The sequence below is a fragment of the Mauremys reevesii genome, unplaced genomic scaffold (assembly GCF_016161935.1).
Source record: "Mauremys reevesii isolate NIE-2019 unplaced genomic scaffold, ASM1616193v1 Contig13, whole genome shotgun sequence".
Classification (NCBI taxonomy): Eukaryota; Metazoa; Chordata; order Testudines; family Geoemydidae; genus Mauremys; species Mauremys reevesii.
The window spans coordinates 741,968-766,111 of NW_024100749.1; the positions used below are offsets into that span (position 1 = coordinate 741,968).

The window sequence follows — 24,144 nt, forward strand, 5'->3', positions numbered from 1 at the left end:
CCTCCCCCGTTCTCAGGGAGTCTTTGGCGTTAGCTGCTTGGCCTGCCTGCTGAGACAGAGGACTCAGGTATTTCCATCAGGCTGCTCAGTTGCAAATGCAGCCACCCAAAGAAGTGAAGAATGGAAGTGAAAGAGCAAAGCTGGACCATCCGCTGAGCTGCTGCAATCAAGTGAGCAGAGCCTGGGAGAGAAGAGGGAAAGCTCGAAGGTGGCTGGTGGCTGTAGTTAATGAAGAATCCTAGGGTCATTGTCTTGTGTGGTGAAGGGTTTAAAATGGGTCTATTTACTATCACATTAAACTTAAAATAGCTGGTGTGACAGACCCAGGCCAGTGGGGTACAGGAGTCTGGTCCTATTTGGTATCCAGGAAGTGGGCGGGCAAAGCCCACCCACTGCTAAAGGACCTCCCCCCAGCCTAAGGGGAGGATCCACAGGTCTGTGATACCAACTAAGTATGTGGGACAACAAATGAAAAAAACGGGATCGGGAGTGAGGTCATAGGGCTAAACGAAGGGAACCTGATGGGGACACCGAGCAGAGAACCCCAGACAATGCCCACTGCTCCTCGAAGGTATGAAGGGAGCCAGCGGACGCCACCCAGAGGAACTCTTCCTGGATGCGTGAACGGACAGAGGAGCGGAAATAGGCCCCACCGTCATAGGAAATCCCATCGGCCAACCTCCTCTCCCTGGTTTTGTAGATGGCTAGTTTGGCCAGGGCCAAGAGGAGGTTGACAAGGAGATCCCGCGACTTTGTGGGGCCACGGATGGGGAGTGCATAGAGAAACAGGTGAGGGGAAAAGTGCAACCAAAAACACAAGAGGAGATCCAAGAGGAGCCGGAACAGGGGCTGCAACCTGGCGCACTCCAAATAAACGTGCGCCAGGATCTCCTTCACACCGCAAAAGGGGCAGGTGTCGGGGACAGGGGTAAACCGCGCCAAGTAAACGCCCGTGCTCATGGCCCCATGAAGGAGCCACCAACCGACATCCCCGGCGGGCCTTGGGACCAGGGCAGAATATGAGCTGGCCCACCGGGGCTCCTCACCCTCGAGAGGTGGCAGGAGGTCCCGCCATTTTGTATCGGGGCGGGACGTGAGGGTGAGGTAGTAAAGAGCGTGGAGCATGAGCGTGTACAGATGTTTCCTCGGTGCGGTCTGGAACAGAACCGGCTGCAGATCGGGCAGCTGGCTCGCAGCAAAAGGGTGAGGGGGCCGATTGGGTCCACGGGGCAGGGGCCCAATAAAAAGGTCCACGGGGCCTGGGGTGGAAGGTGGGCGGGGCGTGCCCTCTTGCAGGACCCGGTCGAGGTAGGCCCGAGTAGCGGGCAGTAAAGCGGCCTTCACCTCCTGAAGTACGCGCCAGGGAGTACGAGGTCTGGAGAGCCCCATGCGCTGAGCGAGCGTCAGGGGCTCCAGCCAGTCTCCCTGGTCGTAGTCCAGGAGGTCTCCAACCCTGGTGACCCCGACCAAGACCAGCCTCTGGCGCACCGCGGGGGACTCCACCACCTGCACGCGAAGCTGGGGGTTGTGTAGCAGGGGCTCAGCGAGGAGATCAACCCCCACGGTGGCCGCCACGGACCTGGTCGTTGAAAAAAGCTTCCAGGTCTGGAGGAGGTCTTGGTAGAAGACCGGCAGCCCAGAGAGGTGTCGTGGAAGACCTCTCGGATGGAGATAAAAGAGCTGCCGGTCGTATCAGAGCCCTCGGAAGCGGCGGAGGAAGACGTGCGCCAATACGCTCTATGCCGGACTACCCGCACCAGTCTCTGCAGGGCCTGGAGGCGGCAGACGTGGACCTGAGTGCGCAGGCACTTCAGGCCCTGCCCCCCACTCCTCCAGGGGCAGGTGGAGCACCCCTGCAGAGACCCAGTGTGTTCCTGGCCAGAAGAACTCCAGAACCGCCGTCCGGAGGTTAGCCAGGAAATCCGGGGCTGGGACCAGGGTGTTGAGCCGGTACCAGAGCATGGACAGGACTAGTTGATTCAGCACCAACGCCCCGACATCGGGCCCGGAGAGGTTGCGTTTTTATCAGCAGGTGTCCGCCTTCCTTGGCTCCCTGGATCCTCGTGAGTGCCTGGTCCTGGGCGGGGACTTTAACACCACCCTCGAGGAACGGGACCGCTCGGGGACCGAGCAGTGCCCAGCCACCGCGGACGTCCTCCGGGAGATCATCAAACGCCACTCCCTGGTGGACGTCTGGCGCGACCACCACCTGGACGACGTCTCGACGTTCACCTTTGTCCGGGTGGAGGCCCATCGGTCGCGCCACTTCCGCGGGACCACATTTACCTGTCACGTTTCCACCTTTCACGAGCCCACTCCTCAAGCGTTCTGGAGGACTAAGGAGCACAAGTGTTATCAGACGCCAGGAGGAAGGTCCTGTGGTGAGGATAAAGAAGGTATTTGGAGGAGGCCATGGGGAAGTAGCCCAGGGAGGTGTAGCTGTCATGCAGCTGTTACAGGAGGCACTATAGACAGCTGCAATCCACAGGGCCCTGGGCTGGAACCCGGAGTAGAGGGTGGGCCCAGGTTCCCCCCAAGCCTCCCAACTCCTGATCAGACACAGGAGGAGATGACCAGACTGTGGGGAAGATCGCTGAGGTGAGCAAATCTGCCAATAAGCGCAGGACCCACCAAGGTAGAGGAGGAACTTTGTCACAGCGGGTATGACTGTAGGGCAGCAGGAGCGCTGCCAGCTTTTTTGGTGCCCTAGGTGATGGAAACTTCCACCCCATAAATGGCGCCCCCGACAGAGGCGGTGGAAGGTCCCACCCTCAAAATACTGCTGACCACTGGGGCAGCCAAAGATCCCGCTACTGCGGTCGCCATGCCCCCCAAATGTTAGTGCCCTCGGCTCCATGTCTGCCCCCACAGTGGAAGAACAAGATCTCGCTGCAGAACCTGTCCATGGTTCTGCGGCAGCTGAGAGCACAGAGCAGCATGCCCAGAATGCCATGGACAGCCTCCAGCAGGCCAAGCTGGCTGTCTAGGTGGACATGCGGGACAGCTACTTGTGGTTTGAGTGACAGCCCCTTTCCCTTCCCTAGGCAACACTCCTGCCCACTCCCTGCCCCAAGGGACTCTGGGACCCCACGTGGTGCCACCTGGGAGGGGCTCAGGCTTCCCAGCATGCTCTGCAACTTCCTGCCCTTCACCTGGGTCTGGGGGGAGGCAGACACGGAGCCAGGGTCAGCACCTCAGCCTGACTTTCTGCCTCCCCACCCAGACCTCTTCTGCCCTCAGTTCAGGCACAGGGTTCCCCGGAAAGGCAGACGTGGAGCTCTGAGTAAGGGAACTGCCTGCTGCTGTTTGTTTGTACTGTGTTCAGGGCACAGGAATGTCTGGACATTGTTTGTAACTAATACACATTGCACCAGAGAAATACCAGACTCCTATAATCAATATCTCCTGCCAATGGAAGAACCTAGCAAGGCCACAAACCCTGGCTAACTGCTGAGGTCAAAGGAGCAATGGTACAACCCGAGTCAGTATCTAGACCTGTGGAGGCAAATGCGTTGGTGGGAAACATTTGCGGGGAGCTCCAGCAGCAAAGAGCCTGTGCAGAGGAGCAATTGCTGCTAACTGTGGACTTGAGCATGTCCAGCTTTGTGTGCCAAGCAGTCCCCATTGTCCCTTCTCTCAGGCCTGACACTCCTCTGCCCAGAGTCAGACAAAGCCCAAACTGGCTCGTATTTCCCCCCAGCAGAACCGGTCCACACAGTGATTACAGGGTCAGTATTGGGCCAAGGAGAAAGACCACATCAAACTGGTGTCATCACCATTATCACCCAACTCTGCACAGACTGGCCTAGTGACTGTGGGGAGGGTCAGTGAGATGATTATCAGACAAACTCTGTCTGGGTGTGTCCATCCATCTCCTTATCCTCTTCTCCCAGGTTCTGGCTGCAGAGGGAAAGGTTTGCCCCATAGTTAAGGTGCTAAGTTAGCCTGCACAGATCCAGGTTTTGCTCCGTGTGAAGTCAGGTAAGTCATTTATTCTGTCTGGGCCTGAATTTCCCCTCTTCTAAAATGCGGGAAACCCCATCTCACAGCAGAAGAAGCACTGTGAGGGGCGGGGGAGGCACATGGGGTCATGTGTCCCCCAGATTTAATGTTTGGCTTGTAGTGACCATGTTCACACAGACTGAGCATGTTTAGTAACATCAGCTGAAGGTGCAGCCCTCACTCTGTGCCCCCCACACACACACCATCGGCAGGTCTGGGTTGTCTCTGCACAGCAGTATGACGAGGCTAAGCCCATTGGTGTGTGTGACATGCTCAGACAGTGCAGGGATGGGGGCCAGATAAGGACCTGCAATCGCTAGAAGTGCAGCTGTTTCCTGTCACATCAACTCCCCAAAACTTCACATTGGGGTTGTCACAAACTTTCCTGATTTCACACTGACTCCTTCACTAGCTGGTGTTTCTCTTAACACCCCAGCTCCCGGAATCCTGTGATTAACTGACAATCTCAGCTCTCACTTTAACAAAGGTCAGTTTCTTGCTCTCATGGCTGAGAAGAAAAAGCTGAGAACATGGCAGCTCAGAAACAAACACACACTCCAGAATGTAATTTTTTAGAAGAAAACCCTCGTGTTTCCTTCAGCCAAACTCAAGATTTTGGATGACGTGGTGCTGACTGTACTGCCTTGGCAGTGATCAGTTTGTTTTCAGGCCTCTTGTCTCCAGCAAAGGCTCTAAGGACCTAAACATAAAAATGAACTTTCTAATTTATCTCTTCACTTCACCCCCAATACAGGGGGCCTGTGCTCATTTGCTGCTTGGGCCCACAGCCCGGCTCCATGCGCATTCCCACACTTTGCCCTCTCTGTCTACTTCCCTTTCTATTAACTCTTCTGTTTTAGATAAATGATGGCACTAAATTAGGGGGGTTTCCAGGGGTAGCAGATAGAGATTTACGGCCTGAGTTCTCAGTGGCACAGGATTGCCAACCCCAAACTTTTGAAAATCATGAGTCGAGACCCCCAGAATGACACAACTGCATGTTATGAGACATAAAAATGATAAATGTTGAGTTCTTTCGATTTGCCTTCTGGCTTCTCAGCCCTTTAGGCTGCACTTAGATCACCTTTTTATAGTTTTTCTCTGTAACCAAGAAACTTCCTTTGTTTAGGAAACACAAGCCAAAAGTCTCACCTCGTCACATGCTTCCAGAACCTGGGGCTTTAACAAATACACCAAGTATCAGGTAAAACCATGCTCTGAAGTGTCCCTAGCCTCTGTTTGCCAGAAGCTGGGAATGGGTGGCAGGGCATGGATCACTTGATGATTCCCTGTTCCGTTCATTCCCTCTGAAACACCTGGCATTGGCCACTGTCAGAAGAGAGGATACTGGGCTAGATGGACTATCGGTCTGACCCAGTATGGCCGTTCTTATGTTCATGAGACTCATTATAAAATCCTGAATGGTGGCAACGCTTTTGACACTACATCTCCTTTACACTGAGGCAGAGCTGCCTTAGCGTATGTCACAATCAGGCCTTTGAAACATTGATTCCAGTTTAACCAAGTTTTTGGCCTGTGAATTGAATATCCCTAGACTCAGAAGGATTAGATTTTATTGGGAGATGTCAGTAAATGTTGAGTTCACTGTATACACACAAACCATGGAAAAATATTTCCATTGATAAGTGAAATTTTCAAATAGGCACAGTAAGAAAAATGCTGCTTGAGAACTTACTAGAGTTTGATTTAAGGAGATTTACTTAGTATATTTTGACATGTGATGATGACAATTTGTGTTTTAACAGTTACACTTTTTAACTTTTTGAATCTCCATGTCGACTGTCATAAACTAATTTATTGTCTGACTAAAATATTGTCTGAATCCCCCCAATTTCCCACAGCTGTGAACAATAATATTGATAAAAACTGAAACTCTGAAAGTTTAAATAGATAAATACAAAAAAAAGTCTTACAAATAAATATTATTCTTTATTTGTCAAAATTACGTATTAAATCAAATGAATTCTGCCAAGCCTAAATATCATTCCTTGGACACGCAGTTCTGTCAGCTCAGCAGGACAAGGGGAAGCTGATGTCCATGTGAATCCCCAGTGACTCCCCCCCCCCACACACACACACACCAGCAGAGGGGGCTGATTGCAGGATCAGAGCCTTGTTGGGACATTTCTCACCAAAGCCTCCAGGGCTGGAACATTACCAGTGATCTGGCTCCAGCTCAGCAAACAGCCTGAGTCAGTTCCAGGAAGGGAAACACCAAATTGCTGCTGCTGCAGGCGGGGCATATTTCTGAGCTCAGGAAAGTGAGACTAACCCTCTGACACTGCCCAGAGGGAACCATGGCCACAGACAACCCCGTGGAAAGTCTCCAGGAGGAAGCTACGTGCCCCGTCTGTCTGGAGTATTTTAAGGACCCGGTGATTATAGACTGTGGGCACAATTTCTGCCGAGCCTGCATCGCCCAGTGCTGGAAGGGATCGAATACAGACGTCTCCTGCCCTCAGTGCAGAGAAACTGTGCAACAGGGAAACCTCAGGCCGAACAGGAAGCTAGCAAATGTTGTAGAAATAGCCAAACGGCTGAGTTTACAGGCAGCAAAGGGAGCAGGAGAGGAGAGGGTGTGTGGGGAACACCAGGAGACTCTGAAACTGTTCTGTGAAGAGGATCAAACTTCTGTCTGTGTGGTTTGCCATCTGTCCCGGGATCACAGAGATCACAGGGTGATTCCCATAAAGGAGGCTGCCCAGGAGTACGAGGTAGGGAATTGCTGTCACGTTTAATGGGCAATAACTTTGTTTTTTAATTACAGGCAGATTTCACTGAAAGTTGCCTGTCATGGGTGTGATGCATCATTCAAGCTCTGTAAAGCCTTCATTGTACGGGAGATGCTATGACAAAATGAATGATCTGGCAGTGTGGCGACAGAATCAGAATATCAAGTCTTAAAAGATACCTGCTGTGGGGAACTTTTCTCTGAGTTTCTGAATGTTTTTCACACTCAGCTTCCACTGCTGAAATAAGGGGACTTTTTCCACCACAGCCGGTGTTAACAATCAGTGAGGTTTAAATCACACGAGCTGCAGGCCAGTCTAGGTGAGTGTGTTACCTTCAGACTGGAGAACTGATCATTTAAATATCAACACTGTTAATTATTTTATTCCCCTCTGAGAGCGGAGAGGGAGAATTACAGCTCGGCACCATTTATTGCCAGTGCCGCCTCCTTCCAGTGCTACAAGCGGGTGATGTTTGGGAGATGCCACCTCTTATTTGCCCCCAGTAAAGGAGGACCAGGCCCAGAGAGCCCAGGGGTACATTCTAGCCCCATGAGTCGAATCCGGCCCCAGGAGCCCCTTGGAGCCAATCAGCAACTCCATCTCGTTTTGAACAATGCACCATTTGAACAGATCATGTGCCTCCTTTTAGCGACTCACGTGGGCGGAGCTTATTTTGTGGGTGGAGCTTCAAAGAATCCAGCCACCTTTGCCCCTCCCCTGTTCTGATCCCTGCTCATTGATGAGGCTGTTTTGCTGGATGCAAAGGCTGCTTTTCCGCCTCCTGTCTCTCACTAGCCCCTGCTGGCTCCCTCCCTCCCTCACTGCTTCCCTGCAGCAGCACCGCAGGGGTGTCACTGAGCAGCTCCCCAGGAGCTCGCAGCAGCAGCTGCAGCAGCAGCCTGGGCCCTTGGGCAGAGGGGAGGACAGAACTCGAGGGCTCAGAGAAAAGAGAAAAAGTGAAACGGGGAGATCTCAGCAGGCGGCTCTGGGGGGCTGCCAGGGGTGTTGCACAGAGCGGGGCTGACGGGCAGGAGCACGTTGCTGTGTGAAGGAATCACACGCTGTCAAAGGGGAAGAGAGCCCTGGGTTATTCCAGCTCTGGAGCAGTTATAATTACGGGTGGCACATTCCCCCAGACCGAATGTTCCCTGGTCCTCACTGACCTCCAGCCACATCTCAGCTTCACCCTGTACAGTTAATGGGACTGCGCTGGCTCAGGTGCTCGGCTGCTGCCTGGGGGAGGCCACATGGGAGCCTGGACAGAGGAGAGCACAGTGGGGTCTTGTTCCTGGCCTGGGTCTGGGTACAGAGCAGCGAGGTGCTGCCCCAACCTCTTCACTGGCACCGGCAGGAGGGATCATTCAGAACCTTCCCAACTGTTTCCCCTCTGGCCTGTGCTCAGTGATGTGCAGCTTTAGCTCAGACACAGGCTCTGGGAAGTCCTGAGTGTCTGCAGGGAGCAGAGCCCCTGCTCTGAGACTGGCGTCTCTGCTCCCATGAGGCCTTTGGGGCCGGCAGAGCCGAGTCTGCTGCCTCCTTCCAGGGTATTTTCTGCTCATCTACAGTACTGTCCACCCATCGGACAGGCAGACTAATGGCTGTTTATCGCACATGATGTCCCTGCAGGAGAAACTCCAGGGAGCCTTGGGCCCTCTGAGGAAGGAGCTGGAAGTGGCCCTGGCTCTGATGTCTGCAGAGGAGAAGAAAACCACAGAGTGGCAGGTGGGTGTCCGGGTTTATTCCTCCCTGAGCCCTTCCCCCTGCAGCGTTCCCAGGAATGACGGGGCCGTAAAGCTCCAGGATGAGGTTATGAACCTGCTCTGGTTGTTTGCTCCATTGCACAGGATTGGTGCCAGCTATGGGCCGGAACCTCCCCTGTGCCCGGATCATCGCCCTGCCCACTGCTCCACCCCCATTAGGCCTCCTCTCCCCGAGGCACCACCCACACTCCCCTCCTGCTCTGCCCCATGCCCCACTCCCGCTCAGCCCCATCCCCAGCCGCAGCCGGCATCCCTCACCCCTTCCCCAGCACCGAGGCCAAACCCTCTGCCTCCTTCCTCCGGCGGGGGATTTGGGGAGGGATCCAATGGGGGAAGAAGGGGGCGGAGTCAGGGCAGGGGCGCGAGCCCCCTCCAGGCTCTGCCTGTGGAGGCAAAATAACTGCCTATTCGCATCCTGACCAAACATCGGTCGGGATGCAGGACAATGAAGTAAATATCGGGACAGTACCGATAAAATCGGGATGTCTGGTCACCCTAATCCCCTGCCACCTGCAATAACAGACTGCGTCTTTACAAAGCACCCTAGACAACCCCGCTATGGAACTGGCCATATGGACACTGAACTAAAACAAACTCTTTATGATACGTTTCCCAAAGAAGTAAATCTCCTTAAAAACCTGATACTGATCTAATCCCCTGCTTCATGGACAGAGGCCCAGTCTGTGTAACTCAGCATCTGGCTCACGTTTTCTCTCTGCCTTTCCTATTCTTCTATTTCAAGGGGAAAGTGAAGAATAGGAGAGAGATGATTGCAGGTGAATTTAACAAACTGCACACACTGCTGAGAGAGGAGGAGCAGCTGCTTCTGCAGAGCCTGGAGGAGGAGGAGAAGGAGACTCTGCAGAGACTACAGGAAAATATCACGAAACTCTCCCAGCAAAGCTCCTCTCTGCAGCAGCTGATCACAGAGCTAGAGGAGAAGTGTCAGCAACCAGTTGTGGAGCTGCTAAAGGTGAGACAGCATCAAAATTCATCTCCACAATCCAGAATTAGAACTCAGATCCCTGGGTCTGGATTCCAACAATTAGAGTAAATGTGTTCTGTGGTTTACTGACAAACAGAACATCCGGCTAAGGGCTCCATCAGTTCCAAAATATCCCAGTTCATGTTAGAGGGGAATTCTCCTCATGGAGACCCAGTGAGGCCGTGGGAGATTAAATGGATGATTCAAGGTTGATACTGAGCTGAACCCATCCCTGCTCTAACTCCAGAACATTGGACCCAACACAGTCGATAAACACAGATACTGATGGGTTGGGTCCCTAGAAGGGAGAATCCTTTAGCTAAATTCCTGTCTCACCTACATAAATGAAACAAGTGTTAATGCAAAATGTCATAGGAGTTTTTACCACAAAACAGAGAAGCCTGGGAGGGTTGATCTATTTTCTAGATGAAAGTTTGATTCCCAGAGTGAAACTCACACAGGTTTATGCACCTTGTGTTAATACAGAACATTGATTCTCTTTTTTTCCTTCCAGGATGTGAAAAGCACATTGAGCAGGTGTGTTTCCTATGTTCATTGCTCTTATATTCTTGGTGGTGGTTCTGGGATGATGTGTGTACAGAGCAGCTAAGTGATGATGGGATGTTTTCTTCATAGGAGTGAGAATGTGAAGCTCCAGGAACCAGAAGCTGTTTCTACTCACCTGAAGAACGTGTATAAAATTTCCCTTGACATGGGGGAAGCGCTGAAGAGATTCGAAGGTGAGTGGATTCTACTGGGACATTCAGCTGTGTTGTGCCTGGGGCTCTGGACAGAGCCTGGGACCCCAGGACACGCTTGCGCCCAGCTGACAGGCTTGGAGCTGTGATAGTTGGAGGCTGATGCGCTGAGTGCTGGGCAGTTTGCCTGCTACTTACAACCACCTGCTGGTACTTGCCCAGGTGTCTGACCAGGCGCCGTCACTCTGACATCCTGACCCCTCCATGGCTGAGTTACCACGTTCAGACATTTCAGGGTGCCTTGGCAAGGTTCCTGCCTCAATTTATCCTCTGCAGCACTCTTTAAATTACACCTCACAGTCTAACAGATCCCGTCCTGTGGTCCACTCTGAGTCCAAGTAAACCCCAAAATAAAATCTTTTCCTTCACTCTGCTCCAGCCTCCAGCTCTCACTGCAGCTCCTCACTGTCCTCAAGTCAGGAGCCCTCAGTCCTTCCCGGAGCCGGGCTTGGATTAGTTTCCATCATGGAATCAGACGACTCCAGTCCCCGCTCCTGGAGCTGGGGTCATTTCAGACGGTGCCTTTATTCTCTTCATCCACTTTCTCCAGCCGGGGGCAGCTCTCCAGGGCTCTGTCCTGCTACAGCTGCTGCTGTCATTGTCGTCTCTGGCAGCTCCTCCCCGTTAGGGGAGCTCCTCTGTCTAGGACAGTGGTTGCCAAACTTTTTTGGTCCTGCCCTCCCTTACCTGGTTTGTGCCCCCACCCTGGGAGCTGCTGTCAGGAACTGGGCCAGGAACGGGGCTCCAGTTGGGGCCAGAAGCTGGGGGCCATGGCTGGGAGTGGACCCGCAGTTGGGGCCGGGAGCTGGGGGCTTCGGCTGGGGGTGGAACCATGTTTGGGGCTGGGGCTGCAGCTGGGTTCTCAGCGTGGAGCAGGGCCGGGAGTCGGTGGCTGAAGTCGGGGCCGGAGACGCAGCTGGGGCTGAGGGTGGGGCCGGAGTGGAGCTGGGGTCAAAGCAGGGCTGGGTGACGTTCCCTTCCCACCACCATGGGGGCTGGTCCAGGCCCTGTCAGGCCCCCCAAATGTTCCTCCACACCTTCTAGGGGGGCATGACCCACAGTTTGGGGAGCACTGCTCTAGGAGCCCCTTCCAGGCTCCTTGCTCTGGTGAGCTCTCCTGGGAGCTCCTCTCCTCAGCAGCTTCCTGTCCCTGGGATCCCTTCAGCTGAGCCCTGGTTACCCTTTATCAGCCTCATTAGCTGTTTCGCTGCCAAATAGGCACCTAGGGATTCAATTACTGCCAGGTTGGTCTGGGTTGTCTCATTCTCCCTTACAGGTGCCTGTCACAGGTAGTCTGGCCCCTGACTCCCCTAACAGGACCAGCCCTCTTGATACATTTCCCCCCACCCCCAGAGCCAACCTGTATTCAAAGGGAGGCGTGACCATGGCTGACACTTGGTTCTGTTCTGCTAGAAAAGTTTCAAACTCCAGGGAAGTAAATTGGCGGCCGCTTCCAGGAGCTGCACGGACCTAGGGAGGCAGGGAGCTTGTGTTAGCCCTGGGCCTCTGCTGCGCCACTGACCAGACTTTTAATGTCCCATTCGGTGGTGCCAACCGGAACTGCCAGGGTCCCTTTTTGACCAGGCGTTCCAATAAAAACACAGATGCCTGGCACCCTATGGACAGGTGCCAACCCTAGGTCCTGTCCACATGGCGCAGTAACACCCTGCTGAGCCAGGTACAGGCAGCCACATGCCAGCCCAGGCCCCTGGCAGGGACGCTGAGCTGCCAGCTACCATGGTCACTAACAGTGTTAATTCTGTCACGTGCCACTCACCAAGCTTAGAGACCCCAGGGCCCTGGGCCCAGCCCCAGGAACTGCTGTAACCTAGAACCAGAGCAATGCAGGGCTGGAAGGGCCCTCGAGAGGTCACCTAGTCCAGCCCCCCACACTAGGTCAGGGACTAGACTATCCCTGGCAGGGATTTGTCCAACCTGTTCTTACAAACTTCCAGTGACGGGGATCCCACAACCTCCCCTGGAGCCAGGTCCAGAGTTCACGGCCCTTAGAATTAGCAAGTGTTTCCTCATCTCCAGCCTCAACCTCCCTTGCTGCAGATTGTGCCCATTGCTCCTTGGACAGGCCCTCGCCCTGCCCGCTGGGGCACTGGCTGTGTCACCAAGCCTGAGCGTCACTGTTATTGCACTGAATGGCTGGTAGCGCTGGGCTGGCTTGGGGGGCAGTGAGGGCAGCTGGGGCCTTTCACTCCCCAGTCACCGATCTCTGCCCAGGCTCCGAGTCCAGTTCCCAGCGGACAGGAGCTCACATCGTAACTCACTTTAACGGCCGCCTCACCGGCCACCTCCGCAGGGAGGCCAAGGCCTGAAGGGGCCGCAGGGACGATTCCTCCCCAGGGAGAGGCTACAGCAGCTGTCAGGGCTGAGCCACGTTGGCAGGACAGTGAGGGGCTCACACGGCCTCTATCTCCTTATACCCTCCATACACAGAGCTCCAGCAGCCAGGGTGTAAAACCCAATTCATACCCCCAGCACCCAACTCACTGACACTGTCCCAAGGGTCCTCTCCTACTGGGGATGGAGGGGTGAGTAAGGGGCACTGGAAGATGGGGGCCATGGGGCCATGGCTCCATCACTTTTACCAATGGGAGGGCTATTCCCTCCCACTCTTTACCAGTTGTAAGGGTGAGCAACGATGGGGGAGGGGGCTGAGAGGAGAGACCAGGGGGTCAGGGTGTGGGGAAGAGGTGGTGTGAAGGCAGGGGCTCAGGAAGAAGGGGCAATGTGAGAGCGAGGGTTCAGGGGTGCGGGGACAGGAGCTCAGGGAGAAGGGCTGGCACGAGTGGGTGACCCCTCTACTTTTAGGGAGCTTCCATCACTCCTAGGCAGAGCACCATCCCGGATCCTGATCCACAGGCACATCTGTGTATTTGCCGGGTGGGCAGAGCTCTCTGTGTGGAGACACTTTCTCGCTCACCCAGGAACCTGTGCTGGGGCCCCACTGCCCAGGAGGCCGAGGGCTCTCGCTCCCCTGCCCTGGGGGTGAAGGGAGGGGCCCTGGGGCTGCTGTTCCCCATCCCAGGAAGGAGGTGAAGGGGATGTGGACACAGACAATGTCCCCTCTTGCACTGTGAGGGGCAGACCTGGCTCCACCTTGGGCTTCAGAGCCTGAGCTCCAGCCAGAACCTGAAAATCTATGCGGCTATTTTTAGTGCCAAAGAGGGAGCCCTGCGAGCCTGAATCTGTCCACCCTGTTCCAAGACTCGCTGCTGCAGGCTGTGTAGAAGGACCCAAAGTGTCTCCAGAGTCTGGGTGTGAAAGTTCCCAGCATGTCTGTCCCAGGGCTGGTTAACGAGAGTGAGGGGGGTGGCTGGCGCAGTCGTTAGATGGAAACACCTGAGCCCCTGGGGCTCTGAGATGGTCTCTGTGACTGTTATCCACTCTGGGAGATGCCCAGGTGCAGCTGCAGAGGGTCTGTGCCGCTAGCAGCGTCCATGGGACAAATGGCTCTGGGCAGAGAGTTCAGGCTGGAGCCAAGTCTCCATTTTCAGCCTGATTTGTGGGGGTGAGATCAGGGGCCCAGGGGGCATTTGTCTGCAAAGGGCAAATTAAACAGCAGCTCTGGAGTGTTTCATAGCTGCTGTCCTGAGCCTGGCCTGCCTGTAACTGCCTTTCTGGGGAGGTTGACAGTCTCTCATTGCAGGTCACTGGGATTGGGGCTCCTAAGTTGCTCAGACAGGTTTGCAGTGGAGCTGGGTGAAATGTTTTGGACAAATAGTTTATTTGCTGCAAAATTATATTTCGGGTCAACAGAAACTATTCGTGAATCCGTGTCGGGTTTGCTGACTGGTTTCAATGAACAGAAAAAGGTGCTGCCTCTTCCCTTGTAGCCTTTAGCCCAGTGGCTGGGCCCTCAGCTGGGAGCCCCAGGTTCAATCCCCAGTGTGATGCCATGAGAGCTTGAACCGCTGGGCTCCAGGTGTCTGATGACGTCCCCCTGTGTCTAAACACTGCCATGGGCACTGGGCCAGAGCGTGGGAGTGAGAATGACTCTGCAGCCCAGTGAGTCAGGCCCCCACCTGGGAGCCCAGAGTCCAGCTCCTCTGCTCCAGTGACCCTGTAATTATTGATCCATAACCCCAGTGAGGGCCGGCTCCAGGCACCAGCCTACCAAGCACGTGCTTGGGGCAGCACCTTGGGAGGCGCGATCGGGTTTGTTTTTGTTGGTTTGGGTTGGCCCCGGTGAGGCGGGGGGGGGGGCGGGGACTTGAGCGGCGCTGGGGGGCGGGGTCTTGGGCGGCGTGACGCGGCACTTGCAGATGCGCTGTGCAGGTGTGAACTGGGACTGGTCCCCGGTGCAGCTTCTCCCAGATGTAGGGGGCAGTAAGTGGGGAAATGCCCACTCCTGTCCCCACTGCCCTGGCCTCATTAGCAACAGCCCATTAGTGCGCATTTATACCCCCCCCCCCGAATCTTCCACTGTCATGCCCCCCAAGTGAGCCCAATCCAGACAACTGCCCCCGTGGGGGTGGGGCTCAGCCTGGCGAGGGGAGGGGCTGGCTGTGGGGTTTTCCTGGCTGGAAGGTGGGGCCCGTGGGGCCTGCCAGCATAGAGAGTCCCAGCTGCTCCCCCTGGGGCAGGGCTGCACCCCCAGTGTGTGTGGGGACAGCACCGACCTGCTCTGAGCGAGAAACCAACCACACATGGCCTGAAAGCAACAGAGATTCCCTGGAGCCTGCCCCTTACCCTTCCCCTACCCCTGTGAGGGACCCTGGACCCAGCGTCTATTCTAACCCCTCACCAACATCCCTCCCACTCTTCTCACTCCCTTTCTGCTCCCCTGGGCCCCTGCCCCTCTACTCCCACGTTTCCTCCCTGGCACATGCCCCTGCCCTCCACCCTCTCTGCCCCACTGGAACAGCCCATCCCTTCTCCCCCTGCCATCCTGGCATCTGCCCCTCTCCCCCAAACATCCTCTGCACCCTGGAGCCCTCCCATCACATCACACCCCCGCTATGTCCTGGCATCCACCTCTCCCCTTTCCCTCCTCTGTGCCACGTCTCCCACCCCTCCCCTTACCCCAATCTGCTGCCTGCCACTGCCCTTACCCCATCCATCATCCTCCTCTGCTATCCTGCCTCCTGCCCTTCTTACTCCCCTCAGCCTTTCTGGCATCTGCTCCTCTTCTTCTCTGACCCCTGGCACCCGCCCCTTCCCTCACCACCCTGTGCCCCCCCCTCCTAACCCCTCTCTGCCCCCTGGTGCTTGTCCCTCCCCTCCTCTGCCCTCCCTGTGCCCACCCCTCCTCTAGCCCCACTCTGACCCCTGGCACCTGCCTCTCCCCACCCCTCTCCTAACACCTCCTCTACCCACCTCCCCCGCCTCTCCCCCCACTCCCCCCCCGGGTGCTTCTCCCTCCCCTCCTCTGCCCTCCCTGTGCCTGCCCTTCTGCTCAACCCCCTCAATCCCCTGGCACCTGCCCTTTCCCTTCCCCCTGCACCCTCCTGCTGCCTGCCCCTTCCCTCTTCCTGCCCCCCAACACCTGACTCTCCCCTTGTCCCCTTCCTTCCTGGTGCCCATCCCCTCCCCACCCTCTGCCCCACTGACCCTGCTCTCCTCTCGCCTCTCTGCCACCATCACTCATGCCACCTTCTCTTTATTTCTCACCCCTGACCCTCCCCTCCCCCTCTGGCTCCGTGACACCCGCACCCCTCACCACCCCTCCAGTCCCCTGGTGCCAGCTCCTCCTCTTCCCCAAGTCCCAGCTCTACCCTGGCCCCATCTGCCTCCCTGGTGCCTGCTGTTTCCTTTGCCTCCTCTGCCTGCCTGGTGCAAGTCCCTTCCCTCGCCCCGCCTTAGGACCCCTGGTCTCAGCCCTTCCCCTCACCTCAGCACTGCCACACCCCTCCCCTCCCCCTCTCCTTGCCCCTGGGCCCCTGGTGCCCACATCTCCCTGCACACGCCTCTGCCCCCCTAGGGCCTGCCCTTCTCCACACCCCTCTCTCTGGTCTCCTTCTGCTCACCTGCTCCCTCACCCCCCATTCTGCCCCTTTGGCACCAATGCCTGTTCATTCACTCCCTCCCCCATGGTTTCACCTCCCCACTCCCCATCATCTCACCCCTGGGAGCTCACCCTGCCCTTGATTTCCCCTGCCCCATTGGCGCCCCCCCATTCCCTCACCCCCCTCTGCCCCCTGGTGCCTGCCCCTTCCCTTGCTCCCTGCTGCCTCCTGGGGTCCATCCCCTTCTTCTCCCATGGAGCCCACCCTCCTCACCCCCTGCAGCCCCCTGGAACCTGCCCTTCCCTTCACACCCCTGTCTGGTGCCCCTCCTTTCCCTTATCACCCCATAGCCCTTATGCCTGCCCCACCCCATGTCCCTCCCTCCCCGCGCCCCCGCTCCTGTCACCTCCCCTTTCCTCTCCCAACATCAGTCTGTCACCTCCCCTCCCCCGCCACCGTCTCAACCTCCCCGCTCCTCCTGCCCTTTCCCCTCATTGTCTCCTCACAGGCAGAGGGGCCCTGACTCCCCTCAGGCCATAACCCCCCTGTCTTCCCCCCCAGTGATTAATGGGGATGCAGGTTAGTTTCCCTTTGATCCCAGTGACCAGCCCCTGCCCCCGGCCCTGACTGTGACTCTCTCCCCAGTGGACGTGACTCTGGATCCAGACACAGCTCATCCCGACCTCGTCCTGTCTGAGGATCGGAAACGTGTGAGACAGGGAGTCAAACGCCAGGATCTGCCCAACAACCCTGAGAGATTTGATACGTTTCCTGAAGTTCTGGGCGCTGAGGGGTTCGCGGGCGGGAGGCGTTACTGGGAGGTGGAGGTGGGAGACAAGCCAGGCTGGGAACTGGGGGTTTGTAGGGAATCTGTGAGCAGGAAAGGGCAGGACACATTCTCACCTGGGAATGGATACTGGGTCGTGGGGCTGAGGGATGGGGGATACGAGGCCCTCACCTCCCCCGCAACCCCCCTCCCCATGAGCATCAGGCCCAGCCGGGTGGGGATTTTCGTGGACTATGACGCGGGCGAGGTCTCGTTTTACAATGTGACTGACAGGTCCCATCTCTTCACTTTCACTGACACCTTCTCCGGGAAGCTCCACCCTTATTTCTGTCCTGGTCTCCACGCTGGGGGTACAAACGCGGCTCCCCTGATAATCTGCCCAGTCCCAGCTCAGGCCGGAGGGAATCTCGGTCCCTGACAGTGACCCCGCGGCACAGACTGGCCCCTCCCAGCCCTGCTGCTCTACCCGGCCCCGTGGTGGGGGCCAGTTACTGCAGCAACTGGACTTTCTGTGCTGACCGGACGCTGCCAGTTTCCATTTTCAGCTGGAGGTTCCAGTCGAAAACCGGACACCTGGGAACCCCGAGCCCCCACCTTTCCCATCCCCTGCCCCAGGGGTAGCAGATGGGGGTGGATGGGGTCATTCACTCCTGTCAGAATTTTCTACAGTGAGATAGATCTCAATGTAGAATAAGAAAGAAAAAAGGTTATTTAGAAAATATTGTAAGAAGGTGTAAATACAAGAATATTTTAATTTACATTTAAACACTATTTTAAAAACAAGTATCTAAATATATTTGTAGAAATGGAATTATTTACATTTTTTATCTTTCCCTCAAATCTATAGTGAAGTTTAACTTCTCTAAATAACGTCATTTGTATTTCAACTGTGGAATTTCAAGAAATCCAAAATATTTATCTTCACAAAATAAACTATTAAATTGTCAGACTGGGTTGTTCAGTTACAACTGTCCAAGTGTCATAAACGTCACAACTACACACATGTGCAGCTGCTCTCTCTCTCTTTCTCCCCCCCACCCTTATTGTTGTCAAAGTTAGAATCAAGACTCACAATTTGTCAGACCACTCTGTTTTTATTAGCGCAGCGCTCCGCCAATAACATTCAGATAATGTGAGTGGCCATGCAAGACCCACACAGTCTTATTTATACAGATAAAAGAGCAGGAATTAAACAAAGGGACAAAGAGAGAAAAACAGCAAAATTCACCTGGGGCATAGCATGCATATCCTACTTCCTTACTAACTTCTATTGATCTAAGGCTAATGCTTCACCAATTGCCCTTAAACGGTGCAATTGTTCTATGTTAATGTCTGTATTCCTGACACCTGGACTCCAGCATTCCAGCAATTTTCCTTAAAGGTACAGACAGCATTTCTTTAATCCTATCTATTTTTGTAATATAATTCATTCTACTTTCACAATCCCTCCTTTTGGTCACGCTTCGCCATGACCAACGATGGACTGGGTTCCACATATTAACCGTTCTTTATCTTTTTGTTCATCAGCGATATTTAAAATCATCATATTAGCACTCTGTTTTGGGGCAGTCACCCGGGTGGCATATTTTACACAATTTTGGATACAACAGGAGATTAACTGAAAACATACAAAAATCACTAGGATTCAAAACAGGATAGTCAGGGCTCCCTGAAACAACCAGTTTCCTAGGCCAGAGAAATTGAACAGGTTGCTTAGCCACTTCCATAAAGAACTTGGCTCTTCATGGGGAAGATATGCGATTTGTTCTAAGTGGCTAACGTGATCTATTACCTCATTGGTATTGTCAGGTATATACACACAACATTGTTTTCCAATGAGTGCACAGGTCCCTCCTTTGGCTGCCAGCACTATGTCCAATGCCTGACGGTTTTGAAGGGCCACCTGTCGGATTGCCCCTGTTTCTTTGGCCAGGGCTCTTAAACTTTCTCCAGTTTTATTTGCCATTTTTTTTTTTTGTGTATTACTCCCCCAAGTGGGTTAAAGGAACTGCCAATAGTTTCTTCCCAGGTGTCATTACTGTTCCATATTGTGTTAAACGGACAAGGTCCTTCAGTGAGGTCTGGGGAATTGAGTGGGATAGCCAGGACAGGAACATCAGTTTGAGAGTGGGCTGGGATGTGGCTGCAGACCCAGCATTTAGAAATATTAAGGGTCTGAGCTATCCACACTTGCTGCTGGATAAAAGAATTGTCATTGTGGACTCCCCAGACCTTCAGACACCAACAGCCGAGGAACAGGCACCACATGTTGGAGGCAGGGCCCTTCTGGTTCTGACAACCTCAACTGAGGGAACTGTAGTCACAGTTTTATGTCCACCAGGCAGCAGGCGCTAGGCTCACTACTGCTTTTTCTTGGGCCTTGCTTTAGGTAGTCGTCTGCTTCTGGCAACCCTTACGAGAACGTAGATTGTAAGGTATTGCAGGCTGTTCCTCTACGTCATCTTCTGGAGTCAAAATTGACTCTGCGTGGTCCTGAGGTGATGATTGGTTCGCTGGGGTGGTGCATTCTTACACGGCAAAGCATGTATTCATGCTGCGGATGCCAGACAGTTTAACAGCCGTCTGGGTAGTAAGCAGTGCCTGATGATTCTTTGATACTCTAAGTCTTTTTGCTTTTTTTTCTTGACTCTGGCTATAACAATGGCCTTCACACCTTATCTTTTCCTGATGCATTCATTCCTCATTCACACAAACAGATTGAGAATACAAACAGTAGTATTTTATATTGAGCAAAAAGGCATTGCAAATTAAACCTTGCTAAGTTTTACAATTAACCAAGACAATTTACATTGAGACCCAGGCCTTCAATGTTTCTCTAATTTACTTAACATAGACACAATAGAGAATCCTGTCTCTTACTACCTAAATCTTAAAACAAAGAGTTAGAGAGGGCCCAATTTGTAATGCATATGGGAAAACAGAATCTTATAGTCCCAGAGGGTCATTTCTTTCTGCTATTCAAAAAGGGTGGCTGGTAGGATGAAATCAAATTATACATTATAAAGTCCAGCTCCTACATATCCCCCTTTTGACACTAAGATTATGAATCGCCAGTGGCTATGGCTACATTAGCGCTTCAAAGCGCTGCCGCGGCAGCGCTCCCGCGGCAGCGCTTTGAAGCGTTAAGTGTAGTCAAAGCGCCAGCGCTGGGAGAAAACTCTCCCAGCGCTGTCCGTACTCCACTTCCTTGTGGGGAATAACGGACAGCGCTGGGAGCGCGGCTCCCAGCGCTGGGGCTTTGACTACACTGGCGCTTTGTAGCGCCGCAATTTGCAGCGCTGCAGAGGGTGTGTTTTCACACCCTGCTGCAGCGCTGCAAATTTGTAAGTGTAGCCAAGCCCAGTGTCACTTCTTATGTAGTAAAATACTGGGAGGTGATTTGGGCCTGTGGCTCTAGCTTTGCATACATTTGTTTTATGCACCAGCATATTTTAAACATTTCAATTAAACACATACAATTTAAAACCAAAAACAATTAGGGGTAGTAACATTAGTATGCCAGTAGTTGTGGGAGACCATCCAGATAATATGAATGGTTCTGTTTCCCACATTGTTTTGTTTGTTTTTAGGAACTGTTACCTTTTTACCTTTTTAAACAGATAATTGATAACTGTTTGCCATTCAATGCTAAGACTGATAGAGAACTCAGCTAAATCAGTGCTTACAGTAAGCTGAGACTTTTTGGTTGTGGCAAATAGTAAATGTGATTATTGGTAAACACAGTACTTACATTACATGTACATTTGTCTACTGGTGGGTTGCTAACACTTTTATCCTTTTAAAACACTTCTTTCCAAGAATTAACACACACATTGCCCGTTTGTTATACAATACTTTGGCCTAATTATTAATTGTATCCCACATACAGGATCCTAGTGAGATGCCTTTACTACAGGGCTTTGGAGCAACAGGCATGGATAAGCATACCCACTTTTGAGGAGTCCACTTGGTACAACCTCTAGTGTCCAATAGTTTCCCTTCCTCCCCAGCCCACTGGCTTGAGGTCTGAGGTAGCCAGAAGGATCCCAGGTGCAATCTGTGGAGTGGGCTAACTTTCCATATCTTTGCTTCCAGAGCCTGTTGGTGTGCAATTTTAACAACAATTTCTTCACTTAACAAATTTTGTCTTACCGTACTGGAGATAATATACTGCATCCAGTTATATTGATAGGTAAACAATTATCTTTTTTTTTTTATGTATCAAAACCTTTTTTTTTTATATTACCCAAAACATTTTATGTTCTAAATATCTGCATTTCAGTACATTCCATAGCTATTGAAGTATGTTTTTTTTTTTTAACTTTCATTTGTTTTTGTAATAGGTTGTTCTGTAGCTGGTATTAGCTTTTTCTGGTTTTCTGAAAGACAAAAAACATTTTTCTACCCCTTTCAGGGTAGCATTGATTGTCGCTTAAAAGATTCCTTTCTTTTACAAATACCGTTGCTGATTGCAGGCAAAACAGAGGAATTACACCCATATTTTCCTGTTTTTTTTGTTTTTTTTTTTTGTTTTTTTTATAGGCAGGCCAGGTTTTAATGGCTTCTACTTTTTAAGGGTTATGGGGAAATTATTCCACTGTTGAGGTATACCACCTCATGAATTTAATAACTAAAGTTTTTCTTCTTATATAGCAGACCAAGTTTGTAATGTTTTTCCTGCTGTGTTGAGCTTTAAGTTTATTCACAGGTAATAGCTGAGAAGCATCATTACCATATTACCTTAAAGGATTTTTCCAAAAATCATACATACTATACGTTGTTACAGGGGTACTTACTAACATTACATTTATTTCAATGTTTAATATTAACAATAACATTAGCGTCAAATCTATTAAAGATATCTTGTTATACCATGTTTTGTTTTTATTTAGGCAATTTCTTTTGTGCTGGCAGTTTTCACCTTCCTTTATCAGTTAGGTAATTTGCATCAACACAGGCTTGGCTTTTGGATTCAAAGCCATCAGCAGAGCTCAGAGACTCTGTCTTAAAAGGGACACAATCAACTTTCACCAGAGTTTTGATTTCTTTCCACTTTCAACTCCTGCTTACAAAACAAACAGAGATTTGAAAAAGAAAACACAATCTATTGCGGCTCTTTTTGGAGCCCTAGTAGGATTTTAATTCAGTAGCATATTTCATTTGTATTTCTTTTACCCCTTTTTACAATATACACTGCACATGTCCTAGGGAAAAAGCGCATTTCTTCTATACTACAACTTTTTTTTTTTAAACATTAGCCATATTAATTTTTACATTCGATGTAACTGTTTCTTTTTTTTTTCTTACAGAGTTTTCATGTACCCTTATCAAAAGTGACAGTCTGATTACACAGAGCCATTTTAAGGCTTAATTTTTTAACATTGCTTCTTTTTGTTTTATGCACCTCACCTCTGCTGTTGCTTCAGAGGGGCACTGTTAAATTTTTTTTTTCACTACAGCTCTTATCTGCTATTGTTACCAAAAAAAACCCCAAACAAACAAACAAAAGGTAAGACTCCAGAATCTCTCCCTATTCTCCTGATTTTGACTGCCCTATTGCAGCCATGACTTGGTTTTTATTTAAAAAAACATTTTAAATTTTATAAAGAATCAAGTTACCTCTTAAGGGTTAAATGCTAAATCCCAAAGGCAAACAACACTAATTACCTGTGTCTTGCAAAAAGGTCTGTTAGTTTTGCAACTTTGAATTAAGAGTCAAATGAATTTTTAGTGGCATTAAAAACAAAAACAAAACCAATTTATCTTACACCTACAGAACAGGAGTTTTACAAACCAGATGTGCTGGTTTAGCTTCTTAGAACTTTACATATTTTCACAGACAAATAGATACATATACATTTTCTATTCCTTTACACTGCTTTGTTTTTACATAGCTCTATATATATTTGGATTATTTACAGGCATTCTTTTGGAAAAGGGCCCATTTTCCCTTCAGAATGGCTGCAAAGAAACCAAGAATTCTCTCTTTAACATGGTCCTTTTTAACATTTTCACAAAGTTTAACTGCTTAATTCTCTCCAGCCCTTAATTCTCTCCAGCCTTTGTAGAGTTAACTTTTCACTCTCTTTCCTTAAATCACTCGTTTATCTCCCAAAATAACACCTTTATCACCTCAGATTTCACCATTTTAAGTATTGTTCCAGGGGTTCATGCCTGCACTTACTGCTTTTCTTACTGCCAACACTATGCCCTTAGGGCTTCCAACCTGTTTTTCAGTTTCTTTATCTGTTGCTTGCCTGCTTTTCTGGGCCCGATCCTGCTTTTTTTTTTTTCAATGAACCCTTTGTGAGTGATATTGTGGTCACTTCACAATTTTGAAATAAATGTTTAAGGAAAGGGACCAGGGAGGGTGGGGGCTAGTTGAGGAACTCACCTTCTTTGCTGAACTGGTAGTGGAACACTAAAGAATCATTTTTTTTGAGGCAGACAACAAAGGGGAACAGAACAAGGGGCTTTTTGTCCTTTTTACAATGAGATGGGAGTATTAAGGGGGTTGGATCGATCCGGGGTGGGTTTTTGAGAACGGGGTAAAGGGGAGCGCTCGGTCTGGTGGTGGGAGAGGAAGCTTTTAATAAAGCTTTCAACTTATTATTTGAATATTTGAGAGAGGCGAGTTTTTTTTTATTTTGTCCAGCTACGATTTGCCTCTTCCCACCACTGAATGAAACAATTAACCTCTTCTTTAGCCAATTTAGTTTTAGGTTGGCCGAGTTTGTCCTTTAAGACATCCACTCGGTCTTGTTCCAAGATTTTAACAGTGGCCACTGAGTTTTGGGATCCCCCTGAGTTAGCCTAGACCATTTTTCCAGAAATTTACAGGAGTCCGGACCCTTCTTACAGGAGTCTGGACCCATCCTAAATATATAAAATGAGCCAGCGTTCGTTTAGGGAACTGTCCTGACTTAGACGTCTGGTTACCCATACAGGAGGACTTCACACACCAATCGCACAAGAAGGAAATTCGGGTTAGGAGCCCACAGGCTACTGCCTCAATCGCCCTTGCTTTCACACCAAGGCTTTTACCCAAAGTGCGGTGCGGCTGCGATTGTGCAGATTCCACTCACTCAGACCGCGGGGACAGGAACCCCTTGGTCGGCCGATCCCCGGACGGAGATGGC

At 51.7% G+C, this 24,144-nt stretch overlaps 1 protein-coding gene across 1 annotated transcript; it reads left to right on the forward strand.

Annotated features, from left to right (window-relative positions):
- Positions 1-6,290: 6,290 nt before the first annotated feature.
- On the forward strand, positions 6,291-17,989 carry LOC120392966 (E3 ubiquitin-protein ligase TRIM39-like). The gene is made up of 6 exons (XM_039517620.1): positions 6,291-6,737; positions 8,382-8,477; positions 9,258-9,488; positions 10,015-10,037; positions 10,137-10,240; positions 16,864-17,989. Exons 1-6 carry the CDS (start codon positions 6,321-6,323, stop codon positions 17,421-17,423), a joined length of 1,431 nt encoding a protein of 476 aa, XP_039373554.1. The 5' UTR covers positions 6,291-6,320; the 3' UTR covers positions 17,424-17,989.
- Positions 17,990-24,144: the final 6,155 nt, after the last annotated feature.